This window comes from Diadema antillarum, unplaced genomic scaffold (assembly GCF_040938485.1).
Source record: "Diadema antillarum isolate AM-2024a unplaced genomic scaffold, OU_Dant_1.0 seq00000382_RagTag, whole genome shotgun sequence".
NCBI classification, from domain to species: domain Eukaryota; kingdom Metazoa; phylum Echinodermata; class Echinoidea; order Diadematoida; family Diadematidae; genus Diadema; species Diadema antillarum.
Window position 1 is genome coordinate 438979 of NW_027271380.1, and position 27176 is coordinate 466154.

A 27176-nucleotide genomic window follows, 5' to 3' on the forward strand; every position below is an offset into this window, starting at 1 on the left:
AGGAGAAAAAATGCACATACAACAACAACAAGAACTTACAAAAAAAAAGAAAGAACAGGTACCACCGAGTGTTGTTATTATTTGCTACCTGTGTATCATTCGATAAAATGTTTGTCATATATCACATATTTCTTTGGATATTCTAGTGGAAAAGAAAGAAAGAAAGAAGTTTATATCAAAGTTGAATTGAAAGGAATGAATAACAATAAGAAAAAGCAAATGCTTACAAAATAATTATGCTCACTCCAGTTTACGTTTTTTTTTTTTTTGATGATGTCTGAGTATGGTTCCAACGTGAGGCATTAATTGTAACGTATAATATGACGGATTTATGTTTCCAGTGATAATGAAGTTTGATCGTTTCTCAATTATTTCAATATGTCTGTGTTAAGGACGCAGAGAGGCGCATGTTGGATAGTTTTGTATATAACGTCTTTAATACTGAAATAGTGGGTTTTGATAATAAATGGCAACTTGTAATATATCAGGGAAATATTGATGCATTATGGGAAGAACTGAACAAAGTTTGGGTTTTTTATGAAGCATGCATATTGATTTTTTTTTTGCCATTTTTATTACTATATCATATTGTACAAATCTTCTTTTACGATTTCTAACCTCTCCGTGATGGAATTTTGTGCTTTCCAAGCAAAATAATGTGGGCATTACGTCTTTTGTATTTTTCCCTGTGTCGAAAAGGCCATTGTTTGTCACTGATGTACATAATTTATCATTATTTTGAAAATAATGTCAATCCATTTACATTTGGATAATCACAATGTATCTTATACTCGTGTTCATGCAATGTGCCAATCACTGAGTTATAGCGGCCTGTTTCATTGAAATGTGTAATAAATACTAAGGAATCAATTATTCATGTAGCCAAGCGTCCTGCCTTACTGTGCAATAAAATTAATTAAGTACGGTATGAATATGTATATTCATACCGTACTTAATTAGTTAAATATTATATATATATATATATATATATATATATATATATACATACATACATACATACATATGCCTATAATGTATTTATTTGTTATCATCAAGAAAAACAATGGTATGCATTTAAAGTAAATCATTTATCTGTTTCCATGAATATGATATCATCCACTGTTCAAATATTATATACATGATAACTTTGTTAAATTGATTTTTTGTTGTATTCTTATATGGGAAAATACGTAATGCATCATCTCAAAAGCCATAATGTTGGAAATATCATATTTATGAATATACCATATATATATATATATATATATATATATATATATATATGAAGAATTTCTTTGCAAAAACCGATATGTCCATATTTGCCAAATGGAGATATTTGCGATTAAAGGTCAAGAAAGATAAAGAAAATAATAAGAAAACTTTTGCTTCTTTTGACCATAACTTCAAAAATGTACCTTTATGTGTAGTGACCAATATATCATTTAAAAGGTATTATTTTGTACTTTATGACAGAGAGCGTACTTCAAAATCTCCAAAAATGGACTTATCGGTTTTTGCGAACAAACTCTTCATATACATAATCATACACTGATTATATTTGTCAGATATGAAGTTGTCAAATTTTAAGTTTAAAATCAATATATGATTTGCTCTATACGATACAAGCAAAACTTTTTTTTTATTTCTTTTAATTATATGTTGATAACTGTAAAGGTCGATTATTGCCAAAGTAGGCTTTACATGCGTTCGGGTGCTTTTTCTCTTCCTGTTATGATCTCCGACTTGATGACACAACACATACTATATATAGGCCTATACACCTATATATACACACAAACACACACACACACACACACACACACACACACACACACACACACACATATATATATATATATACACACACATATATATATATGTATATATATATATACACACACACATACACACACACACGTATATATATATATATATATATATATATATTATATCTATATATATTGTACGTGGTTAATGGTGTCAATATAAGTATAAACGACATATGCATAGCGAGCGCACGTGTATTATGTACTGCATGAGGACCCTATGCATTTTTAGGTCGTGTCACTTAACTACCACGGTAATTTTGTAACAGTTTCCAACACGGATAGACTGACAACATTCACGCATGCGTCAAAACATAATTATTATTCGTGATGCCATCTGATAAGTTTTTATGGTATGAACATTAATCAGTGCACAACAAGTGGATTTGACGCTCAAGATCAATTTATTCCAATATCTTGAAGTGCTACATACGATACCTATATAGAGTGTAGATTGCATTACCGAGATAAAAAGAAGTGAATCATGACTTTGCATAAACCAATGTGCAGTTTGCATAATGCCTTTCATATTTTAGTTTTTAAAATAAGCAGTCCCGAGAGCCTCTTAGACACTCAAGATCAATAACGTTCATGGTACACCAAACAGGATAGCTAAAAACACGCAAAGTAGGGCAACTTATGCAGGTGATCATTATCAATGCCAACAAGACAGCAATGAACACTGAATGGGACACCATCCATCTATTAGTCCCTATACAAACATGCCTATAAATGAAATAGGTATATCCATGGTTATATGTATATGTCACGTACATGCTCAAATATGCATTAATTTGAGAGAGTTACATAAAAATCTTCTTTGTCTCAATACATGGGTAGGCGCGAGAAAACAGTACGAAGCCTTTCACTATTATATCTCGTGGCCAAAATATCGAGTACCTATTTTTCACAGTAACCAATGAGATAACAGTAACACGCCCGGCGCGTGGTATATAAATGCCCGATACACAGTGCTTTTCTGAATGAAAATAATTTACTATATTGCTGAACTAGCCTCCCACTGGCACACTGAATCCATCTTTGCTTGCTTCGTGTTTGGGAGGCTACATTGTAGGGCTAATCGGTCGGTAGAAAGAGCAAAAAGAGATATAGGATTACAAGTTGGATGTATCTCTGGTCACGTTTTGTTTTCAGCAATGAAAACAGAAAAAAGGTAGTTTATCAATGAGTTGATAAAACCATGACTTTATCATTCCGATTGGAAGCACTCGGTGAACCAAAATAGTATTAGTACGTATATTAGGGTGATTTTCGTTATTCCCAAGGTTTTATAATTCGAAAATGAAATAAGGCTCGTCAATCCAAAAAAGTAAAGACAGTGAGTAGTAACGAACCTTTGGAATTACGAACCTTATCTCATTTTCGGGTAAACGAATTTCAAACAACCTTCGGAATAACGAATCTCTTTTCACTTTTGGTTTTTGCATATACACTGTAATATCTTCCTTGTCAGTACAGGAAGAATTTCTAGAAATATTTCATTACAAATCCTTGTATTTCAAGCATACTTTAACTCGCAAATGGCACGCATGTTAACAACACATATATCATATAAACATAGGCCTAAGTATAAATCATAATTCTCTTTTGTATGTCGTGGAATACACCATTTTTGGGGGGGTCCCGCGTTATTTCTAACCCTTCCCTGGCTAAACATCAAAAAGTAGATCACTGTCTGGTCATTTACTAAAAATATATCCAATCCATGTGAGACCACTCTGGATTAACAGCTCTTGTTTGATTTATTACACCCACCATACCGTAACATTATCTGTTCCACCATAACTTGCAATACAATCATACACAAGAATGATAATATACACACTTGCATAAATTAATTCAAACATGTACTTGGGAGAGAACAACAAAAACACAACTGCCTTCACGCTTTACATTTATCCGAGTGTGTAATAGAAATGCGCCTTGATATGATATACAGAGGAAGTAGACTATGGCATATAACTGTGATTTAAGGCACTGGTACAATGGTTGCAATTCTGTTTCACTGCTGGTTTTCAATTTCTGTTATTTGTCTGTGGAAAAACAAAAGTTAAATTAAGACATTTCTTTTTTGTATATGCGAGAATATACATTGTCTTTTGTACAGTGATATTTCGTTTTTCTCTCCTTTATACATTTTTGGTCAAAATATTTCTGTTTATTTTGTAATTGCGTAAGAAAAACACTACGCAGTTAATTGAATGTTGTATACCATGGCCATGTAATCATTTTGAACTAACATATGACAAAGGATATGGAAGTACACAATACATGCGTGAACATGCACCTTTCTGCCGGAATTTTTTATGTAACTGTTTTTCTTTTCACATGTTTTTTAAATCTGTGTTATGGCAAAAATTACCTTTAACAGCAGCTGTGAAAATTCAATTACTTTGTCAGTAATAATGCAGCGTTAATCCCTCCTGCATGTTCGGTACATCATCTTTTCTAGAAAATCATACATTCATCAAGCACTTTCTTCATTCTTGTTCAACATTTTTTTTTTTCAACTGTATATATCTCATGTACACTGCATGGTATTTTTGTAATCTCACGCATTCTCAAATCAAAATGTTGACAAGTTAATCTTATGTAAGAATAAATGACATTTTGTCACAAATACTCTTGACTCTCCAAAAACAACGCCGGCCTAATCCTGCTTCTCCACCTTGGACTTATTGGAGACTGCATAAACGGGATCCGATGATTCCTCGGCCTCTGCAGCTGAGGAGGAGGTTGAGGGGACATCATCCCGTGAGGTTGATGGCGTGGGAGAAGGCGTGGCTTTGGTCTTCGCTTCCCCATTCTCTAGAGCGGTTGCTGAAGACTGGAAGTACACATTTTCATTGTATTGGCTTTCTCGTCTGCACGATAGTTGCGAAGGAATACACACATCGAAGCAAAGTGAGAGAGATAAATAGATAGATAGATAGATAGATATATAGATAGATAGATAGATAGATAGAGAGAGAGAGAGATAGATAGATAGATAGATAGATAGATATAGATAGATAGATAGATAGATAGATAGATAGATAGATAGATATAGATAGATGAATAGACAGATAGATAGATAGATAGATAGATATAGATAAATAGATAGATAGATATAGATAGATAGATAGATAGATATAGATAGATAGATAAATAGATAAATAGATAGATAGATATAGATAGATAAATAGATAGATAGATAGTTAGATAGATATAGATAGATAGATAGATAGAGATAGATAGAAAGATAGATAGATAGATAGATATAGATAAATGAATAGATAGATAGATGGGGAGATATGGAGAGGCAGTTGGAGGATGAGAACGGAGAGAAAAGCAATAGGATGCAGGTGTTGTAACAACGAAGTGAAGGCGAAGAATAGCGGCATGAGATAGGCAATTATCATTATTTTTTTTTTAAGCAGGAATGTAGAGAAGGGAAAGGAAGAAAGTACCGCAAAGAAGAAACGAAAGAAAAGGTAGAGCGTTCAAATATATGAAGCAGTGGAAGGTTTATCGGAAGGTTTGTGAACGGAAGATTTACAGGCAGAATGAGGAAGGTAATGAAAAAAGGAAATAAAAGAAAAGAAGACGAATGTGATGGTAGCAACACGAGAATGGAAAACGATTGAATTATAAGATATTAAAGGAAAACAAATAACGTTATAAAGATAACAAAGGCATGGAGAAGTTTTAGAAAGAAGAGAATTATTAGAGATCAAAAGGAAGAGAGATATACAAAAAGAGAGGGAGAGAAAGACATAACTCAAGATACCACGAAAAGCGGATAGAAAGATAAATGGAGATAAGATGAAGGATGGAAGAAAGAGAAACAAAACCAGGTAACAGACTTGAATACCTGTCAAGGCGACAAACGCCAGACATTCACAAACAAAGAGATCGTTTTCATGTGGTAAAAAAAAAGCACAAGCACAAGATATCACACAGCAAGGTACCAATCCATGCATTTTGATTTCAAAATCTTGTGTCATTTTGTTAGATTTACATTTTTAAAGCAGGATTGAAACATCGAAAACAGCAACAAGAATGCCAACGGAAATAAACAAACAAAGAAACAAACGAAAAACCCACAAATGTATTCACGCAAGTATGATGATATTATTTATGATTTGAAGAAGCTGGAAGTGTCGCTTCAAAACAAAAGTGAAAAATCCGAGGCTTAAAAAAAAATGTTTTGGGCAGTTCGTTTTTAACTACAAGGGAAACTTAGCTGATGGCGCTCGGCTTCCGGCTTATGTTACACGAAGAAAATGATATGTAAACATGAGTGATTGCCATGAAATTTACGAAAAAAAAAATATTGAAAGTGGGTGTTATAAGAAGGGGCACACCTAAAAAAAAGAATGCATTCAAGGTATAGAAAAAACTTCCTTACATGACAAGAAACAAAGGCAGCTTTGAAAATGTGGAGTGCAGCAAATCATTTTTTTTTTCTGGCTTGAGCTAAACTCCCCTACCTTACACGTTGGTAAAGTCTTCACATTGGTACCTTTCCTCTCCCCCCCCCCCCCCCCCCCAAAAAAAAAAAAAAAAAAATGGAATAGAACTTAAGCACAACATTGTCCTCTTAAAGTTCCCCTTTATTGTTTCCACCTTCCATAATACAAAAACCCGCTCCATTATTTTCTATTTGTCAGAATTGCCATGAACACAACAAGAACCAGGGTATACGGTGTGATAATACCAAAATATCACATCCATAGCAACCTCCGTCACTAAGCAACACGCATGAGAAAAAAGACTTGTGGCCGAAATTCGCAAAGGTATTTTAACTCTTGTCCGTGGGTTTTGCAGAATTCGATCATACCGTAATTGTACTTGACACTTAGCGTATGATTGTTAAAAAAACATCCAACAGTGAACGCACAATGACGTGCGCATGCCTGGGACAAGGGACCAGGGTCCCATTTCATAAAAGTTGATACGATAGCATCATTTATTTTCCATTTCTTTGCATGTTTATGTTACTCGATATTATTTGTAAGTCCGTATTCTATTTTGTAATTTTTGCACTTGATACAGGGCTCCCTTGTAAAGCAGGCCTTTGTGGCTCTATACGGGACAACCCTGTTTTGAAAGAAAACATAAATAGATAAATAAATAAATAGATAGATAGATAGATAGATAGATAAATAAATAAATGAATAAATAAATGAATAAATCAATTAATTCCATTGTCATTCCAGCAAGAGTTGCTATCATGAAATGGGGCCCAGTTCCTGTTCTCTGTTCAAAATTTAGTCTACGAACTAGATATGAATCATGCATGTGAATTAAACTACCTCTATGAACTCAGACCCTTCATGTTAATGACCATGACTGGTGTTTGTGATTGGACGCGATGCTCACCTTTCTTTGTGGTTATTGCTGCCGTCCACAGTGTCTGTTGTTTGATGTGAGGTTTGACCGAATTGAGCAGCACGTGTGGGAGCAATGAGAAAAGGGAAGCAAAATGGAGAATAACAAAATTGACCCTTTTTTGTAGTGGAACGCTTCTCTCTCTTGAGGTGGTTGTATCAACGTTGCTTTTGCACACATATTTTTCTTTTCAACGACTTGCATATTTTTATTTGTTGTCTTTTGCATTCCACATTCGCAAATGGCATGAAAAATATCAGCATATAAAAAAGAAACCCACACACAAACAAATACGAAGCAAGATTTCGCAATCTTTTATGAAAGCGCTTCAATGCAATTCTTTACTTACCAGTGGGTATACACGTATATTACCTTTTCATAGATTACGGTGATCAGTGGTGTACGTTTCTACTGCATATTCGTAATGTTACATTTGGAAAGTGCAAAATTGACAAGCACAAAAAAAATGATAAAAAACACGAAAATTTCACATTTCGTCATTCTGTTTGAGCGGACTACTGCAATTAAAATCAAATTTACTAAAACCGCAACAGGAAAAAAAAAAAGCCACCACAAAATAACCACTACAACTGTACAAGGAAACACATATTATTCCTCTGGCACTAAGTTTACTGTTGCGTGTAAACACTTATCATTAACTAATCCATGTTTCAGCCCATTATTGTTATATTATTATTATCATTATCATAATTACAGTACTCTCCGCATAATCGGGTAGGCTCGAGCAGAGCGTTTCTTACCCGATTAAGCGGATACCCGATTAAAAGAAGAACACGTCTCATTCGCAAATGACATACACAATGTGTATGTACATGCATTGTACACTGCACCAGATACCTACACTGTATGCTTAACAGTAACACACGTGCTTGCATGGCACATTATACATACCTTACACTTGCTCAGTCACGAGCAATAATTTACACTTTTTTTTATGGACATATTCGTCTTCAGAAAACTTTGTCGTTTGTCTGTAGACTCCTCGCTGATACGGAGACGTTTTCCGAAATGAACTTTGCGTGTACTCTAGTCACAAAGAACGTCGGGTTACTTTTCGAGCAGTGACAGGGCATAAAGCAAAATTATGGAGCTGGTGCAAGGCCTGATTTTCGTTGCAAACTTCTCGTATTGTGAATGTTGTGGAGCAAGGGAGAAGCGCAAGTGTGTTAAACTCCTGTCTGTCTATGCAATTGTGAGTGCCAGCTACATGTGTACTGTTCGTTTACGTGTGGCAAGTTGGTACTGATTCATGTGTTTTCATGTGTAATCACTCCAGAAATTATTGGTCTTCTTTGCAAATCAAGCAGAAAATGCGATTAGCAGTGAAGAAAAATTAACATTCATGATTTCTTAAAGTGCTATATATTATGAGATAAAGTGTGGGTAGAAATTAGATTAGAAGAAAATTATTTACCCATTTATGCGGAGAGGCAACCCGATTATCAGGTAATTTCAATGTGCATTGGAACTGATTTTGACATTACTACCCAATTAAACGGAGTACCCGTTTAAGCGATACCCGATTACGCGGAGAGTACTGTATTACTACTACTACTACTACTACTGCTGCTGCTACTACTATCATTGATACTAGTACTATCATCATTACTAATGACAATCAGAACCTGGAACACTTTTGCGGCAAAAATCACCACCCTCTCCTCATTAGATCAGCAACCCTGAACATAGCTTGTATCTTAAATTGGAGATAGATTAGAGGAAACTGGGTGAATTTACTAAATCTGCACAGAGTCATTAGAGAGACCCTTCTCATTTGCGGGAAAAACCAATAAATTTAATGTTCTTAGACATGCTGCCAATCTATTTAATCAGTTATGCATTTAGCAATCAAGTGGCTTTTAAGAGTTCTGGAAATGAAACTATCATTTGAATATGTATCTCTAAAAGTTCAACCTCAACCTTACCACACACGAAGAATAATTACGGAAAATTTCAATAAAAAGAGAAAGCATCAAACTTAAAAAGATCTGGTTTTATCTATCTATCTATGCCCTTTATATCATCTATTCTTAAAATCAAACGTGATAATAATGAAAATGATAATAATAATAATAATAATAATAATAATAATAATGGTTATGATGATGATAATAATAATGATAATAATAATAATAATAATAACAACAATAATAATAATAATAATTATAACAATAATGATAATGACAATGAACCTATGAATTGTCATTATTACTATAAGCATTATTGCTTGTATTATCATTATTATTATAATTATTATGATTACTATTTATATCATTAGCATTTTTTCCATATATGAAGTTTGATTTAAAATTACATACCGTGTGTCACCATTTCAAGCGTATCCATTGATCCAGACTTTTTTGAACTGTGAAATATGCGACAACACAGAAAAGATTGTTGAGTGTTTTTTTTTTTTTCAATGGAACAGTATTCCTAAATTTAAGGTTCTAATGTAATGGCAGATTTACGAAACAACACAGATTTGAATTTGAATTTGAAGTGACAGATTATAGAAGTGGCAGTCATCATTGAGAACTGGCAGAGGCATCTAGCCTTTATGAAGTTTTATAACTCTGGGACTTTGTCTTCAGTGATGCAGAGCGATAGCACATTAGAGAGAGAGAGAGAGAGAGAGGGGGGGGGGGGGAGAGGAAGAGAAAGAGAGAGAGAGAAGGAGAAATCAAGTTTGGAATAAAATCTTACAAATCTAACATATGAAATATAAAATATGAAATATGTAATATGCGATGAAATCTAACGTATTTTAAAGTGTTTCATAAGCGTCAGTGTATACATTGACACACATACAACACTTCTCGAGATCCAAAAGTGTCCATGAAATATTAGAAAGAATTTCTACGATATTGGAAATAGATATTTGACTTGAACTGAATAGAATCGAATTGATAAAACTCCATTCTTGTTAAGTTGAGATATTTGCGATCGATGGAAACGTTTCATTTTGCTCCGTCTGATGATGGAATTACATTATATCGTGTAAAAAAAGAAGTTAAACCCTTTTTGCGATGAAACTCTTCATAATGATTAATATCATAAACACCTACTCTTTTTTCAGGCAGTCTCTGATGAGGACAACGCAGAGGAGAAGGAAGCAGAAGGCGAGGAGCGTGACGACCACGATGACCCAGGGCTCCTGGATGGCCGACGTCTCGGGACCCTGCACGGAGTAGTCGAAGCTGGGCCCGTTGTCTTCCTCGATCTGGCTCTCGTATTCGACGAGGAAGAGCTCCAGCTGGCCGGCGTCCAGGGCCGCGCTGGTGCCGGTCGGGTCGTTGGGGTCGCTGATCCAGAAGGTGACGGCGACGTCGGAGCCCTGCTGGACGATGCTGGTGATCATGACATTTGATGGCCTTGAGAGAAAAATAATAAGAGAAGAAAGCAGCTGTGAATATAAAGTAATATACCGGGTACTAGTACGTGTATACAAGTGTACATAGTATACCCATTTACGCACACACTAATATAATTACGATATCAATATTTGTGCAAAAATATAGATATATACACGTTACAAGCACATACAGACAAATAAGATGATAGAATCATTAATAATGATCTGATTATTGTTGATTATAAAATGGGCTTTAGAATCTCTGCAATCTTATTGGTCAATAGTCATGCATTGACTTTTACTGATCCACACTGAGCCATGCGTCCGGTAAAATTCGAACTCACGGCCATGCGTCTGGTATATTCCGAACGCATGGCTCAAGTCTTGTGTAGTGTTGTAGGTGTACCGGATGCGTGATGGGGAAAATGGTTGTATTTCGTGAATTTACGGGCCCATTTTATAACACATGATGCACAGGCCTGTTTCATGGATCAGTGAGAATTGGATGCTCTCATTTAACTTTGGAACAGTCTAAAACCCACATATGCTGCGCTCGTGGGTTTAAACAGATCCAAAGTTAAACTCGCGCATCCAATTCTCACCAATCCACTCTGTCCTGTGCATTATTTGTATACTACCGATAATGGATGAAATTAATATTTTCAAGATGCAACTCAAAGAATATTTGGGCATTTAAACAAAATTTTCATCGCAGAAATTCTGGCTGTACAAGGAGACATTTCAAATGTTCTTTAGTTGTCCTTGAATCTCTGCAAGAAATCAATACTAATTCATGAAACTGTGATGAATGCTATCGTCTTAATATTGTATAATGAAAGAAAATCTGTTCAGAAAGGATAATTTTATTCACAGGTGTGTGACCTTTACGTCACAACTGGGCTTTTTCAAGGCATTGAGGGCGCTGTCACTTACGAAAACTCTGTGCTGCCCATATTTGCGAGACAATTCTCCTCGCTGAGTGCACAGAACACGTTCAGCTGGGTAGCGACGCTCTGGGTGAACCGCAGATAATCATCTATTGTCAGCTGTGACAGAACGCAATACAAAAAATCAAAAGACAAAACATGGCATCAATCTCTGACATTTTTCAAGTAAAAATCTAACCCTTCTCCTCCTCCTGCTTCTTATCATCATCATCATCATCCTCACCAGCATTAACATCATCATCATCTTCAACACCACCATCATCATCATCATCACCACAAACATAAGCATCATCATCTTCAACATCCTCCTCCTCCTCCTCCTCCTCACTATCATTATCATTATCATTATCATCATAATCTATTATCATCATCATCATCATCATCACCATCACCATCAATTTTCACTTTTGAAAAGAAAATTATCATTACCATCGTTAAAATTTAAAGAGCGTAACAATATCTAATTGCTGTCAAAAACACAAAGTCCCCAAACTTTGCAATATTTGGCGTTTATTTACTAACTGTACATAGAGCTCATCCACTATTAAGGAAACATCCTTGGACTTTTTCTCCATAATATACATGTGTGTGTTGAGTATTCGACTATTCTTTTTCATGACATACTGCACTTGAATACAGTATCTAACAGACTAACTATATAATTCATAGAACAAATCTAACTGAAATAAAAAAAAGAAATAAACGAACTATATAATATCATGTATCATGCCAAAAGAAAAAAAAAATCTAAATACGAGATAAGTTGACCAGATACTGGCTGCAAATGAATAGAAATTTCCCGAGAAACAATCCATGCTTAGTACTGTAATTCGCAGAAGACAAAACCGAAACGTTTTAGCATACGTCCACGCACAGTTCAGGTGATATGACAGGTGGTAGCAGATGCGCTAGAAAAGGGTATACCTTCAAGTAATGAATGACAATATCATAAGGCTACAGCGCATGCGTAGGAAATGATACACATACGAGTAAAGCATTACCTCATCACACTCACCGTTTCTACTGTGGTATCATACAGGATGATCGTAACAGCGCCAATCAGCTCGCCCTCATTGTTAACTGTATGGTGACGCCAATGGGGGCAAAAGGGGGAAAAAACATGGACAAAATGAGAGAAAAACACACACACATATATTTCTCCAGCATTTTTACTAGAATTTTAGCGTTGGTATATTGACCGTTGGGTTATATGTTAATAATATTTTATTATACATCGAAGCTGGAAATCATGTGTCATTTCATTTTATTCCGTGTTATTCATTTTCATTGAGAATTATGAAAGTAAATTGAAATGAAATGATATATGTCATGAGTTTCATTGCAAATTGGGCTAAGCGCGATTCTTCAGCATCGTCATCAGATAGAGCAAAACAAAACCTTTCCAGTGATATCTCACTAAATGTGGCATAGCAAATAATATTCTTGAAATTATGATTGGAAATGTCCTGTATATCATATATTCAACATAGTAATATAAACTATGTGTACAGTCAAACCTGTCTATAGCGGCCACCTAAGGGATACGAGAAAAAAGTGGTTGTCAGGTGGCCCCTATATAGACAGGGTCATTCCCTCGGAGGAATATTGTTTAGCGGTCACTATAGACAGGTTTGACTGTATTATATATTTATGAAGGTTTTGTTTGCAAAAACCGATAAGCCCATTTTGAAGATTTTGAAGTACGATCTCTGTCATAAAGTGCAAAATAATACCTTTTAAATGATATATTGGTCACTACATATAAAGACATTGTTTTTGAAGTTATGGTCAAAAGAAGCAAAAATGTTCTTATTATTCTCTTTATTTTTCTTGACCTTTAATCGCAAATATCTCCTTTTGGCAAATATGGACTTATCTGTTTTTGCAAACAAACTCTTCATATATATATATATATATATATATATATATATATATATATATATATACATATATATAAATATATATAATACACATATGTATATACATATATATATAAATATATATATATATACATATATATATACATACATATATATATTTATAACATATTATGAGTGTGTAATATGACACGAAATATGATATAATACAACATCATAGATATGAAACAACAAAGTGAGCAAAATCACTTTCGCCTGCCTATCTTCACAGAAGCAATGCACACAGATGATGACGTTGATGTGAATAGAGACTCAATGTTTGAGAGTGCCTAAGGGTAAAGATGAATTAGTCGAATCGATTCCTCTTCTCTTTCTCTCTCACTTTTTTTCCCCTCTCATTCTTACCCTGTCTGATGACTTGTTGTACTTACAGGGTGTATCTTTTATTAGCTATTCAAAATTGCTTTTTCTATCTCTATCTCCCCTTCTCTCCCTTCATCGTTCACACTCTCTTTGACCTTTTCATGCTGATCTATTGTAAAATCTACTCATAACTGTGACCAATTTCAAACTTCAGATCTCCTGAAAAGAGACACTAAGCCCCTACCTTCAATGGCTTCGTAGGACAGCGAGAAGCCCGAGGCAGTCTCCGACTCGTCAGAGAAGAACCTCAGCCACATCTGGTTCGACGTGGACATCAGCGGCTCGGCGGGAACCTCCGACCCGGTCAACCAGGCGAGTACGTTCTCGTCAGGGTTCGGACCAGACCCAACGACCAAGAAGTCTTGGCTGAAATTTTGAAAATTGTTTGGCGATTTTAAAAATGTTGCTTTGGCAAGGTATAAACGTCTTTTACTTCTGAGCAATTAACTTTTACTAGTATGAATCCTACTACTTGTCTTATACAATAAAGCACACGAACACATAATATTGTATAGTATAATGCTTTTCATGACCGAACAAGGAAATAGAAAAATAAAGAAATGATGTACTGATTTCGCACTCGGTAAGACGAGCCTAAACTCTTTCAAATGTATAAGATGGTTTAAATATCTTTGAAAAAAAATCATTCAATATCCTGTTGAACACAACATAAAAAAATGACTGCCGTTAATATCAAAGAAAATACACTGTGATAATATCTTGATATCCATTGCTATTACGAAAAGAGATTTCAAGACATAATTATATACCTATAAACATACATTCATACAATCAACAACAATACACAACAAACAAAAATACATGCTATATACAAGCAGGCAGACAAGCATACAGAAGAGAGTTGGAGAATACAAATGGCTACCTTTATTCTTCTCTTGGTACCAACCCAATAATTGATCACTGTAAAAAAACATAAGAGCCATACTTATACGTCTTATTTCACGTACAGTCGTGTTTCTCTCTGAAAGATCACAAATTTTCATGCTAGATAATGGCAGGTAAGGCTTCATGCACATCTGAAACCAATGGAAGATAAGAATAAAGGCAGAAAAAGAAGAAAGTAGGAAAGAGACGATAAATCAGAAAGGGAAAAGAGGTGCAAAGGGATGCTGCTAACACGATCAATTGTCAATCTGAGCACCGTTTCATGAAAGTTGTCATGTCTGACAAGTTGTCAGTCTTTAACAATTTCTGTTCAACCCTTGGTTTTGACTGGCTGAGAAGCTATGGTCACTATCTGTAACTTTGGTGATTGTCAGAGACTGACAACTTGTCAGGGCTGACAACTTTCACGAAACGGTGGCCAGAAAAGTAAAAAGAGGAGCAAGAAGATACCACCGACCTCTCTTCCAGGTCCATCGTCTCCACAGTGAGCTTCACCATCTGGGATGTCTCCGGCAGGGTGATGGTGTAGAGGCAGTCCTGGTTGTTGGAGTACGGATCGGGGTAGTTGGGGGAGATGATGAAACCGGACTCCTGGAGGAATTCCGTGTTGCCACACTCTCCGCCTATCGGTAGAATATTATTTTTGATTTTTTGCTTTGTTTTGGTTCCGTTTTTGGTTTGTTTCCTTTGTGTTTATTTTCGTTGATATCACAACTCACAGATGCATACAGGATCTGCATACTCATACATACAGTCTATTGACAAGCAGAAACTGTGAGTGAAGAGAGACTGTTCGTTCTATCTTTTCTTTTTTTGATACATTTACAACATCTGTCATTTGCGAACATATGGGTTAAATGATCTAAAAGACACGATATTTTCCTTGTCTAATTAAATGCTGCACAATATGTATCTCTATCATTTTTTTCATTTCAAACTCTGTAGATATTACAGTGTAATTGAAAATGAAAATGAGTATTAATACTCACTGGCCGGTGTGTCGATGCGCGCCGAGCCGCTGGCAGTCGGCAGCTCTTCCGCAGAGGTGACGGCCGCGATGTTGAACACGTAAACGGTGTTGGATTCCAGGTTCTTGACGATGGCAGAGTCGGTCTCGCCACCTTCGACGTCGAAGCTGTCACCCTCGCCTTCCTCTGCCTCGGCGATGGTGACGTAGATCCGGTAGCCGATGACCTCGCAGTTGGCGTCCGATGGTCGCCACTGGAGCTCGACGGTATGCGGGTCGACCGCGTCGCCGCGCAGGAGAGTTGGGTTTTGGTCGAGACGCTCCCAGTCTGGAGATGAAACGTGTACGTGCACGGGCGGGAACAAATCAAACAGAGTCGTCACTGTGCGACAGCGCTTGTTTTATAAAAAAAAGCTTTGCATTAATTGTAAGTTGCCATAATTTATGCCACTGTGGTTATGATTCAAATTTAATATACTTCCATCTGACTGTAGCTGCAGCTGCCTTAGCAACTTCAATAATAATGCCTAACGTGTGATCTACTGTAAGTAGTCTTATGAAACAGTGCCAAGGTGTTGACAATGCTATGCTACAGACAAGGAAAATTCAGTTTCACTACCTTTCCGCAGTGGAGTTCAATTGTGACTTTTGCATAATGGAAACACACTAGGCTCAGGGGTATCCATAACAAATATCTGACTGGGTTATTTTTCTTCATGGATACCCTCCAAGTAGACTCCCCAGCGAGGTGAGCCCTTTCAGGGATGTGGTAGACACCTATACACGCGCTTCTATCATATCCACATAAAACGCTACACTTCAAGGCAACAGGGAGGTGGTTATCTCCATGATATTAAGCTTGTCAATTCCCATCCAAGTCGTACACCATGCTGCAAAATGGTAGGCTTCTTGGGTTTCATGATTAAGAAAGCAGGATAATGTGACCTGCCTCACTCACCATGCTGGTGAAACCCGTCCAAGCTTTAGTCACACCCTTCGAAAAGTGAACTTATAATGGATGCCAGCTATTCCCTTGGAAGGACAGTCACTTCAACAGACAACTCACATTACGCACAAACCAGTTCGCCCTCTCGGCAGTGGCAGGGTTAACTCACCCTTTGGTGTGACTTCACAGATGTACTGGCTCTCGCGGGAGCACTCCCAGTCGTACCAGGTGCCGGCGTTGCTCATGGAGACGCAGTCCTGGGTCCCCTGCAGATCGTTGGGCTGGCCCACGGCCCAGTAATTCCTGACCCAAATTGCGGGGTTCTGGCAATCCACCCAGCGGAAGCTGTCCTCCGTTCCCTTGTCGTACAATCCTGTGATGACATTAATAAAGTGTGATCTTATCAATCATTAGCCTCTTGCCGGCCGTGATACTGATATCATGACATGTCGTGCGTTTGTATGTAGCCTACGTCATAGTCGGCTCCCAAATGTGACGAGTTAAAGGCACGGCAGCGTAGGGATTCGTGTTATGGTAAGGTTGGTCCTATTCGGATATATTCAAGAGTCCCCCTTAACGAATTGTGTAGAGCTTTATCACTGATCTTTTTATAAGTATGCACACACCCGAAGAATCTCAACTAGACTCGAACGTTACCGAGGAGCGTACGCTTTGATAGCAATTTATTGTATTGTGGCAGGCTGCTTTAGTCGTGGTTTTCGCATGTACCCCGCCGAATGGAAGCGAATGCATTAATCGATCTAATCGAGTCACGCTTCTCTCGCCAAGTTACAAGCTTGTACAAGTAGCCTTTTTGTTTTCCGGTGAGCTCTAGTCTACTGAAAGGCTTTGAATGCATCCAAACAATTGGCTGTAGGCCTGAGACATTGTGAACTAAGCGTGATGTTGAAAGGAAATACGATGCAGCATTTAGGTGACTTTAATAGCCAAAATATATGCATCCTTCCTCTTTTGGAAAACTAAATACATCGGCTATTCTAAAGCGTTCGCGTTTATACTGACTTTTAAACGACTATAATGGATGTTCAAACTTCTTTACGTTTTCTCTTTGATGAAAATCAGGGCAATTATTTAAATTTACGTCATTGATTTTTGCTTTTGTAATCATGCAGAAGTGTATTTTATGTCCTTTAATTGTGGTGATTGCGCATTTTCTCAGACCGTATCAGGGCAATTACCCCCAGAGGGAAATTACCCCCCGGCTAAATACTGGTTAGTGGTAAGCTTAGAGTAACGATTAGGGTTAGGGTTAGGGTTAGGGTTAGGGTTAGGAGTTTGAGTTAGGGATAGGAATAGGTTCAGGATTAGGATTAGGATTAGGGCCAGGGGAAGGGTGCGGGGTAATTGCCCAGGGGGTAATTGCTCTAGACCCTCTCAGACTTCCATCAACTTGTACAAAAATATAATTCATATCGGTAGATTAAGGCAAACTATAAGTAATCCTCAGGATCGCTAAATATTGCTCAGATCATAGTGGGTCACGTAGCAATTTATGATATCCTTCCTTTTGTTGATTCATCCAGAGAACTTAATATACCTATCCAGTAATCGCCCTGTACAACGTTGCTCAGGATGTAGTTGTACTCTTCCTCAGTCTCCATGACAACCAGGTCACCATCGGTGATCGCCTGGCAGTCGGCGCGGGCGTCGTCCCAAGAGCGACTCTCCGTGACCACCTTGTAGCAGCCGTAGTTGTAGCCAGGCGCCCAACCAGGCTCACACAGCTCTGTTCGAAAAGAATTAGATACACTTAGGTCGACGATGCTAAGGAGATTGCTGATTGATTGATCGATTGATTGATCTATCTATTCATTCGTCTATTTATTTATGTAGTTATCTATCTATTCATCTATTTATTTATCTATTCATCTACCTATCTACTTATCTATTTATCTACCTATCTTTTCATCTATTTGGCTATCTATCCATCTATCCTTTTATGTATCCAGCTATCTTTCTATCTCCATCATTGTATTCATGTAATTGTCTATCTATTCATCTATCGATCTATCTATCTATCCGTCTATCTATTCATCTATCTGTTTATCTTTTCATCTATTTTAGCTAGGCGTGTATGTATCTCTTTTTATATATCCAGCTATCTTTCAATCTCCATCATTGTATTTTCGTAACTGTCTATCTCTCTACCTATCTATCTATTTATCTATCTCTATCTATCCTCCTATATTTGTATGTACCAAGCTGTCTTTCTATTTCCATCAACATATCCATATAATTATCTATCTTCCTGTCTATCTATTTCTTTCTATGTAGCAATGTTTATGTATTACTTTCCCCATGCTCTCCCTCTCTTACCTTCCAAAGGCGGGGTAGTGACAGTAGTTGTCTGGGCACTCTGCACGGGACCTGACGACAGGACCGCTGAAAGGGAGAAATTGTACATGGTCCCGTCTTCCAATTCGCCGATGGTCAACGTTGACGAATCGGCGCCCTCTACGTCAATGACGGTCGGCTCGTCGAGGCGCTGATCCTGGAAGGTGACACGGTAGGCGACGACGTCACAACTGTAACGCGCGGACGGTTGCCAGGTGAGGGTCACCGTGTTCGGGTCGTCGGCTGTACCACGGAACAGTTGTGGGTTGGCCTGTCTTGGATTGTAGCCTGAAAGATTCACCAGAACAATGAATGTGATTCGGTTATCATTGCGCTGAATGGAAGGTATAATGGTCTTAATGAATGAGAGTCAATGGTTCGAGCCTTACCATGGCACTTGTGACCAGCTGCCTCCCCCTTGATGAGCCGCTGTGGCTAAGTGGAATGATTCTCAACCGTAGGGCCCGTGATTCAAGTCCTCAAGTCACTTTAACTTGTTCTAAAACACTTAAGTGACTAAGTGTTTTTCTTAGTGGTTACGTAAAATGAATAACCCAACGACTTATGTTCATAGGTAAAATAAAGATACCTTATCCACTACGATCCTTCTTTTCAGGAACATGAAGAGGGATACCAATTAATATCGAATTTCGTAACCTTGGAATGTCTGTATATTTGTAATTGTAATCTAATGACGATTTTTTTTTAATGCAATGCGCGTCAAATGATTACGATAGGAGGATGAAAAAAATTAAATAGGAACTAGTAGCATTTACTTACCCTTTTCCCAGACCTCGCAGATGTACATCATGGTGCGAGCACACTCCCAGTCGTTGAACATGCCTGAGTTGACAACCTGACCGCAGTCCTGTTTGCCGTTCAAGTCGTTGGGCTGGCCAGCGGCCCAGTTCGTCTCCACGAACGTCGTGTCGGCGACGCAGTCCACCCAGCTCCATGTTCCTTCTCTAGCCTTGTCGTACAGTCCTTACGTTGGAAATGTTCCACAACAATAATAACAACAAAAATTAATAAATGAATACAGACAAAATGAAACAAATGCATTACATGGAAAGAGTAATAGAACGACGGTAACATCAAATGATATTCTTGTATCGAGATCAAGAATCGAGTACGTACGACTTTTTTCTAATCATCATGAGTTCGTTGGTTCGAGTCCAACCCGAGTATGTAGGCCTTCGATTTTTTTTTCTTTATCAAAGCTACCAAAAAAAGAGTGAATAATTGGTGCTTCTATACGTCGATGAAGAGCAATTTGACAAAAATTTGGAAAAATCGACACATTTTATACATTCAATTCAATTGGAATAATTTCATTTTCATATAAAGGATAATAGAATAGTGTAATATACACAACGCTTACGTGATAATTACATTACAGACTTTACAGTTATCGCGGTGGCAGAATAACAATTTCGTAAATGATGCTACCTCAATTAGTCACTAAGATAATAATGGAAATACGCTCCAACGTTCACAATTTATACAAAGGGTGAGATCGAAATTATTTCATTCAATTCAATTCAATTCACTTTATTTATTTTCAAATTATTCTTCTTTTTCAGCAAAAAAAAAATAACACAGAGTTAATCAGGAGTTATAACATACGATTGTATCTAACTTTAAATGATGCTGAAAAAAGAAACATTATGCTTAAAAAGAAGATTGATCACGAAAATTGACATAATACAACTGTCAATTTGATATGATGATTAGCTAAGCCTACACGCAATGCAAATGTTATAGAATGAAGGGAAGGGATTGTAACCGGGGTTGTATTGTATAAGGAAATAAGTAAAACAAGATGACCTACCTATCCAGAAGTCATTGCCCCCGGTCGCATTGAGGATGTAGTCGTTTTCTTCCTCCGTTTCGATGATGACTAGGTCGCCATTCGAGACCGACATGCAGTCGTTGCGAGCCATATCCCAAGTCTCCAGCGTGTAGCCGACCTTGTAGCAGTGATCGTCGAAGCCGACAAACCAACCATCTTCACACGGATCTACAACAGAGAGTAATGGTTATGTTAGTATTTATTTCTCCTTCACCTTTCTTTTTTCTTCGACCATAATGGATAAAAGAAGATAATATAAGACTCTGATGCTGAATTACTACTAGTGGTAGTAGTGGTGGTGGTGGTAGTAGTAGTAGTAGTAGCAGCAGCAGCAGCAGCAGAAGTAATAGAAGTAGTAGTTGTAGTAGTTGTAAAAGTAGCAGAAGTAGTAGGATCTTATGGTAACTGAATCTTAGTTGACTACAAACGGTAAGATACGCAGTCTAAAAATAGGAAAGCAAAAAAAAAATGTTGACGGACGGAAGTTGTTGTTGTTGTTGTTGTTGTTTTTAGTTATTGCGCCAAATGGAACCACTGCGGCTGGAATTATCGTTTTAAAAAAGCCTGGGTAGGAAAGCCCTTGTGGTACAGCAACAGTAGCAGCAGCAGCAACAACAACAACAACAACATCATCAACAACATCATCAACAACATCAGCAACAACAACAGCAACATCAACAACACAGCAGCAGCAGCAGCAGCACAACAACGACAACAACTACGGTCATCGATATGTTTTGATTCCGTCGACATACATGAATTCCCACGTCCACCCAGTCTTAACATTATTCTTTTTTTTTTAACCAAAGCCCTCCCCCATCTTAATTTTTATGCTCCTTACTTTCAGGAGGTTGCGTGGTGACAGTGGCGGTCAAGACAGGTCTGGTGACGTTGCTGGGTGCCGACAGAGTGAGCGTCCGCAGGGTGAACTGGTACTGCGTGTCGGGCTGAAGGCCCGTGATCAGCTGCCGGTTGGTTTCGCCTCCCGGGACGTCGATAATCTTGAGACCGTCGTCGTTATACGTGATGCTAACGAAGACGACCACGAAAAAAAAAATCGAAAACATGAAACAGTTCACATAGGCCTACTGTTATGATTAATTTTGTGTGACCATGTCGCCTTGTGGAAGCAAGGATTGTCTGCAAACAATAAATTATTAACTACGGGTTCGAAATCTGTAGGTCCCCTCTACTGCGAATTGCAATAAGCATCAATCACAAACCATTTATGATCTATAATGCCTTTAGCAAACCATGCATGTGAGGAGCATTGCAATTATCTTGGCACTGAAAAAAAAAAACTGTGAAAATAATGGAATGAAATTATACATGATTGAACGAATGTAAACGGACAGATGGTATCCATCCTAACTTTTCATCTTCTTAAAATCAATTACGTGGTACACTTTCTACCAAAACATCGGCAATAAGACATAGTTACCACATGAAAGATCTTAGCACAATATCAAAACATATTTATACTCATATGATATCTGAATATCATTATCAATTCATAGTTACAATCATCATAAGCAATGTAATTAAGAAGTAAAGGGTTTCATACTAATATTTATTTTCTTAATCATGTCTTTTTCCCCGGTCAATCACGCATAAACTCGATGACTTTCATCTACCTGTAACCGCTGACGTCACAATTGTAGTCCGATGGTCTCCATGCCAACAGTATGGACGTTGGGCTGGTAGCCGTTCCAATGAACAGGGATGGGTATATGTCTTCCGGCGTGAAATCTGTGAGCCAAGCATTGACAGAAAATCGTTAACATAATTCTGAAAGTAGGCACTACGATAATACACAGCACATCGACAGATCTTCGAGCGCTTGAATCCACATTTGATTTCCCAAGTAGTATGTTTCTGCAGAAAAAAAAGTTTACCAACATGGTGGAAAAAATAGAAGGTAAAAAAATAGTATGAAGGTTTTGTTGAAATTCAGTTGATATGTGACAATGGAAAAGTTTGAAGCAAACAGGAACTTCTTCACGTATGAAAAAAGAAATCACTGAAAAAAAAAAACACAATTCGTAAATGGTTTATCCGATCCATCGTGCAATTCATCGGACATGAATCTAACAGTAAGATCAAATCCCACCTACGCGGAACGTGTCAAAAATGATAAAGGGAAGAGCTTGCATACTTATCAGTTATGCGTTCACTAGTTCACTGAACGGGACGCATGCTGATACGGAAAGAGACGGAAATTGGGGCTTATCTTTGCGATTGTTTTATCTTTTTAGAATTGTATGTAAGCTTGTGTCTCGTGATCTGTTGTCACTCGAATCGGTTAATCCCAAAGTCTATAGGGGGGCATATCTCACTCAGTATCAAGATGGGTGTGACCAGCGTAAGTTTTGGATCCTACCTTTCACGATGATCTCACAGACGAAGGGTAGCGCCCTCTCACACGCCCTGTCGTTGAATTTAGCATTGTCCTGCAGCTGGCCGCAGTTCTCGCTGCCGTCCACGTCAGACGGTTGACCGACGTCCCACTGAGCTTGCCCCCAAAGGGATAGGTCCGAGCAGTCCACCCAGCGGTATGACCCTTCATCTGCCTTGTCGTACAAACCTGTCAATCACATAGGGGAGAGATATAAATGATAAAAATCTTTCACAATGTTATCTGCTCTGTCTTAGAAAAAGACTGTACGTGCATAATCGGGTCTTCAAATGACATGAAAATGTGATCGGCGATTTGCAGAGGCCCTGTACTGTACGTATTTCAGTATAATGTGGTTACAGCAATGATGAATTACAGTGCGAATGTTAAAGGCCCCAAGAGTGAGAAGCCTTGCGCCAGACACGAATCGCGATCCTCTCAGTCGTGTGCTGTGAGTCTTCGATGTGTATTGTGTAAGTGTGGACAATAATATAGCCGTCATCGTACTTTCCCTATGACTGAACAACGCTGAGTTTCATAAAACATGCGTTAAACAATCACATTGATTGGTTGATTTCAATCAAGGAAAAAAGAAAGACAAAACAGAAAGTAATTGCATACTACATAAGATATGATATAAGTAGTATAACTAAGAAACCTAAAGACCCCTCTAATGCTTTCAAGGATAACACGAACTCTCCTCGGAGAGTTCGCAGAAGACCACCGACCACCAAAAGACATCAGGCCTGTGAGCTTTTCATTCCCCCTTCTTATAATTCTTCTTTTTACTCTCTACTCACCGATCCACCAGTCGTAGCCGCCGAAGCCGTGCTCGACGAAGTAGTTCATCTCGTCTTCCGTGTAGACAATGGCCAGATCACCGTTGGGGGCGGTCATGCACTCCTGCCTCGCGTCATCCCAGTTCCTTGCCTCGGTCACGAAGCGGTAGCACCCGTAGTCGTAGCCGAGCTCGTAGCCGGGCGGACAGATCGCTGGGGGTAGAGGCAAGGGATATCAATCTCCGAAATAGTATTCATGCTCATGCGTTTCCGACATCAGAGGCTCACAATGAAGGTATGCAAAGTTTAAGTTCATATTCACGTTGTATTAAAAAATTCAACGACAAAAGCCGTCATGAATTCTTGCAAAGTAACGAAGTGCACCACAAACAGAACACTAAACAGAGTTCATAATAACAATATTACATCATTTTAATGCTCATGCATTTCCGACGGGCTCACAATGAAGGTAAAGTTCAAGGTAAATTTCATGTTGCAAGCCGACAACAAAGCTGCCATGAATTCTTGCAAAGTGAAAAAGTACACCACAAACGAAACATTCAACAACACATAACACAATAATATTATTGTTATTAACAGTAGTAAGGGGACTTTTTTTTCTGGGAATGCGATGAAAATTAAGTGTTTTTGGGTTTTTTTTTTCTAACCGGTTCCATCTTATCCTTTAGGGCTGAAGCAAATATGCGTAGTGAAAGTCAGAGTTGCCAATGTAATAGAAAAAGATGAAGATTTTTGGAGCACAAATATCCCGGGGCTTGATGAGTTGATATGACTGATGCGTAGTACAAAAAGAAAGGTACTGAGAATTGAGTAAGGACACTTACTAGACTCGTTGAAGGTCAACACCAAAGTTTGGCCGACTGGTGGAAGCATTCCCTGGGCTGTGTAAGGAGCAATGGAGACCACGTAAAGTGTGTCCGGTCGGAGGTCCGTAATCGTTCCCTGGACCCGGATCGAGCCCGGGACGTCGACAACGACGTCGTCAGTGATGCCACCGTCGGAGGCGATCAGGTAGTAACCCAGCAGGTTGCAGATCGACATGCTGGGCACCCAGCTGGCCGAGATGGTTAGGGCCGAGGTGGCCTGAGCAGTGAACTGAGTAGGGTACTGATCCTCATCCGTGAAGCCTTCGAATACACAAACATTGAACGAAAACAAGGATGGGCAAACGCAATGGTGTTATTAAACTATGACTACAAAACAGCGACTGAGCCATTTACCCTGCCCTATTCTAATCAATTTATTAATATAATTTACTTGAATGGTAATGAAATTACCTTGGTTTTTTAATGCAAATCCATTTAGAAGATAGATACATTGACAAAACCTTGGGTAGATGTCGAAGTCATGGTTGGTTTCATTCAGTGTTACTGCTAGATTTTTAACGGAAAAAGAACGAATTCTGAGACAGATGGGGGTACTTCTAAAGAAGACAAGAGCGCACTCTTCAATGCTTTCATCAAAAGATGCCCCAGACAGAAAACAGAAAACAGAAAACAAATAATTATTCAAACATAAGCAAACAAACCAGGTGACAAGGAGATGGTTTACTGGAACACGGAAATTCGATAAGTCGATAATGCACAAAATTAGAAGTAATCAATGAATTGAACTGAATTGAATTGAACTCGGATCCCAGAGCTATACAAGTCCGGTTTCACACAGGTTCTTGCATGTATCTTTTGCTTTCGCTGGTTTTGTTGCTAGATGATACGGATACATTATGATTATGTAGTTATTGTATTGAAATTACATCTTTTTTTTTTCTCTGATGCTACGTCATAATACTTTGTCATACAGGGTCATAGGGACGCGAATAATTTTGTCAATTTGAGAAATATGGAAAACAACAAATCAAATCGAACAAAAAATACACACTAATAAAACTAAACAACGACAAAATTTCATAAAATAACGTCGTACCTTTTCGTTGTATTTTGCAGGCATATGACATGGTGGTGTCGCACGAGACATCGTCCCACTCGCCGGCGGAGTTCATCTGGACGCAGTCGCTCGTACCACGGAGATCTTGCGGCTGACCAGGGGCCCAGTTCAAGGTCTGCCAGAGGCTGAGCGACTGGCAATCCACCCAGCGGAACAAGCGCTCCTGGCCGAGGTCGCTCATTCCTGGGGACGCAATTTGAAACACACACGAGAAATTGAATGTACATATTCTCCATATTTCTGATACGACGGGGGATACTTCGGGGAGTAATAATTTCCCCTTTGAGTTGTCTGTCTTCTGCCTGAGAGAATGCAAGGGTCAGCAAGCGACCAGTTCTAGACTTTTAAGCAAATCTAATAATTGTAAGACACAACAATTAGAGTTGGAAAATCACATTGACAGAGTTTCGCGACTGCGGTTGGGTCGGTAATCTATTGGTTGATTATGAGTTCCTCCTGCAAACAAAATCATTGACCTTTGAATAAACCCTTGTCATTCTTATGATTCCTCTTTCGAGAGAACTGACTTTTTGAACTTTTAAAATGGTTTTCGTAGCCAGTCATTTAGCTTCAATGGCGTCCATGCAGGGTCATGATTGACCAGAAGTGTAAACATGTTCTATACCAAACGCAAACAGGAGGAAACTGACCAGAAATTAATATAATCTATTAGTTACAATAACACCAATGAACAATGTACGTCGCACGGATTGAAATAAGTTTGGATCATTTTGTACAGCAGCATATTTGAGTAACCTGTCCTGTAATATAGACTCATGATTGTGTTTCAGTCTACTGCCCCAGTACTCTGAGGTGTAACAGATAAATCTACATTGGGTTTCGGAAGAATCTAGCATGATCGATACCCACCTATCCAGTAGGTTGCTTGTTCTAGAACGCGGGACGAGTTGACGAAGTCCAATTCTTCACGAGTATCGATCACGGCTAGATCTGAATCGGGGTCGTCTGCTTGGCACAATAGACGAGCGTCGAACCACGTCTGCGGCGCCACGCCAAACCTCCAACAGGTGAAGTCGGGGCCCTGCTCGTAGTTGGGCGGGCAGTTTGTGACTGGACCAAGGGGAGGTGACGTAAAAGTTTCAGTGTATATTGGACACTGTCCAGGATTCTTGCAATGATCATTAAGCTCTATGAACACGGTTGTTCAATG

General features: G+C 38.2%; 1 protein-coding gene across 1 annotated transcript in view; it reads right to left on the reverse strand.

Annotated features, from left to right (window-relative positions):
- Positions 1–4497: 4497 nt before the first annotated feature.
- LOC139731635 (uncharacterized) overlaps positions 4498–27176 on the reverse strand; it is a 72017-nt gene continuing 49338 nt past the window's right edge. The window contains exons 45-65 of the mRNA XM_071642526.1: positions 26876–27076; positions 25985–26188; positions 24886–25188; positions 24062–24253; positions 23247–23450; positions 22501–22615; positions 21708–21895; positions 20846–21034; positions 19795–19998; positions 18997–19302; positions 18218–18406; positions 16829–17032; positions 15736–16041; positions 15204–15369; positions 14025–14206; positions 12556–12620; positions 11527–11639; positions 10307–10612; positions 9560–9606; positions 7212–7245; positions 4498–4711 (exon numbers count right to left, since the gene is read on the reverse strand). Coding sequence (XP_071498627.1) covers positions 4498–4711; positions 7212–7245; positions 9560–9606; positions 10307–10612; positions 11527–11639; positions 12556–12620; positions 14025–14206; positions 15204–15369; positions 15736–16041; positions 16829–17032; positions 18218–18406; positions 18997–19302; positions 19795–19998; positions 20846–21034; positions 21708–21895; positions 22501–22615; positions 23247–23450; positions 24062–24253; positions 24886–25188; positions 25985–26188; positions 26876–27076 — 3932 coding nt within the window. The remainder of the gene's footprint in view (positions 4712–7211; positions 7246–9559; positions 9607–10306; positions 10613–11526; positions 11640–12555; positions 12621–14024; positions 14207–15203; positions 15370–15735; positions 16042–16828; positions 17033–18217; positions 18407–18996; positions 19303–19794; positions 19999–20845; positions 21035–21707; positions 21896–22500; positions 22616–23246; positions 23451–24061; positions 24254–24885; positions 25189–25984; positions 26189–26875; positions 27077–27176) is intronic.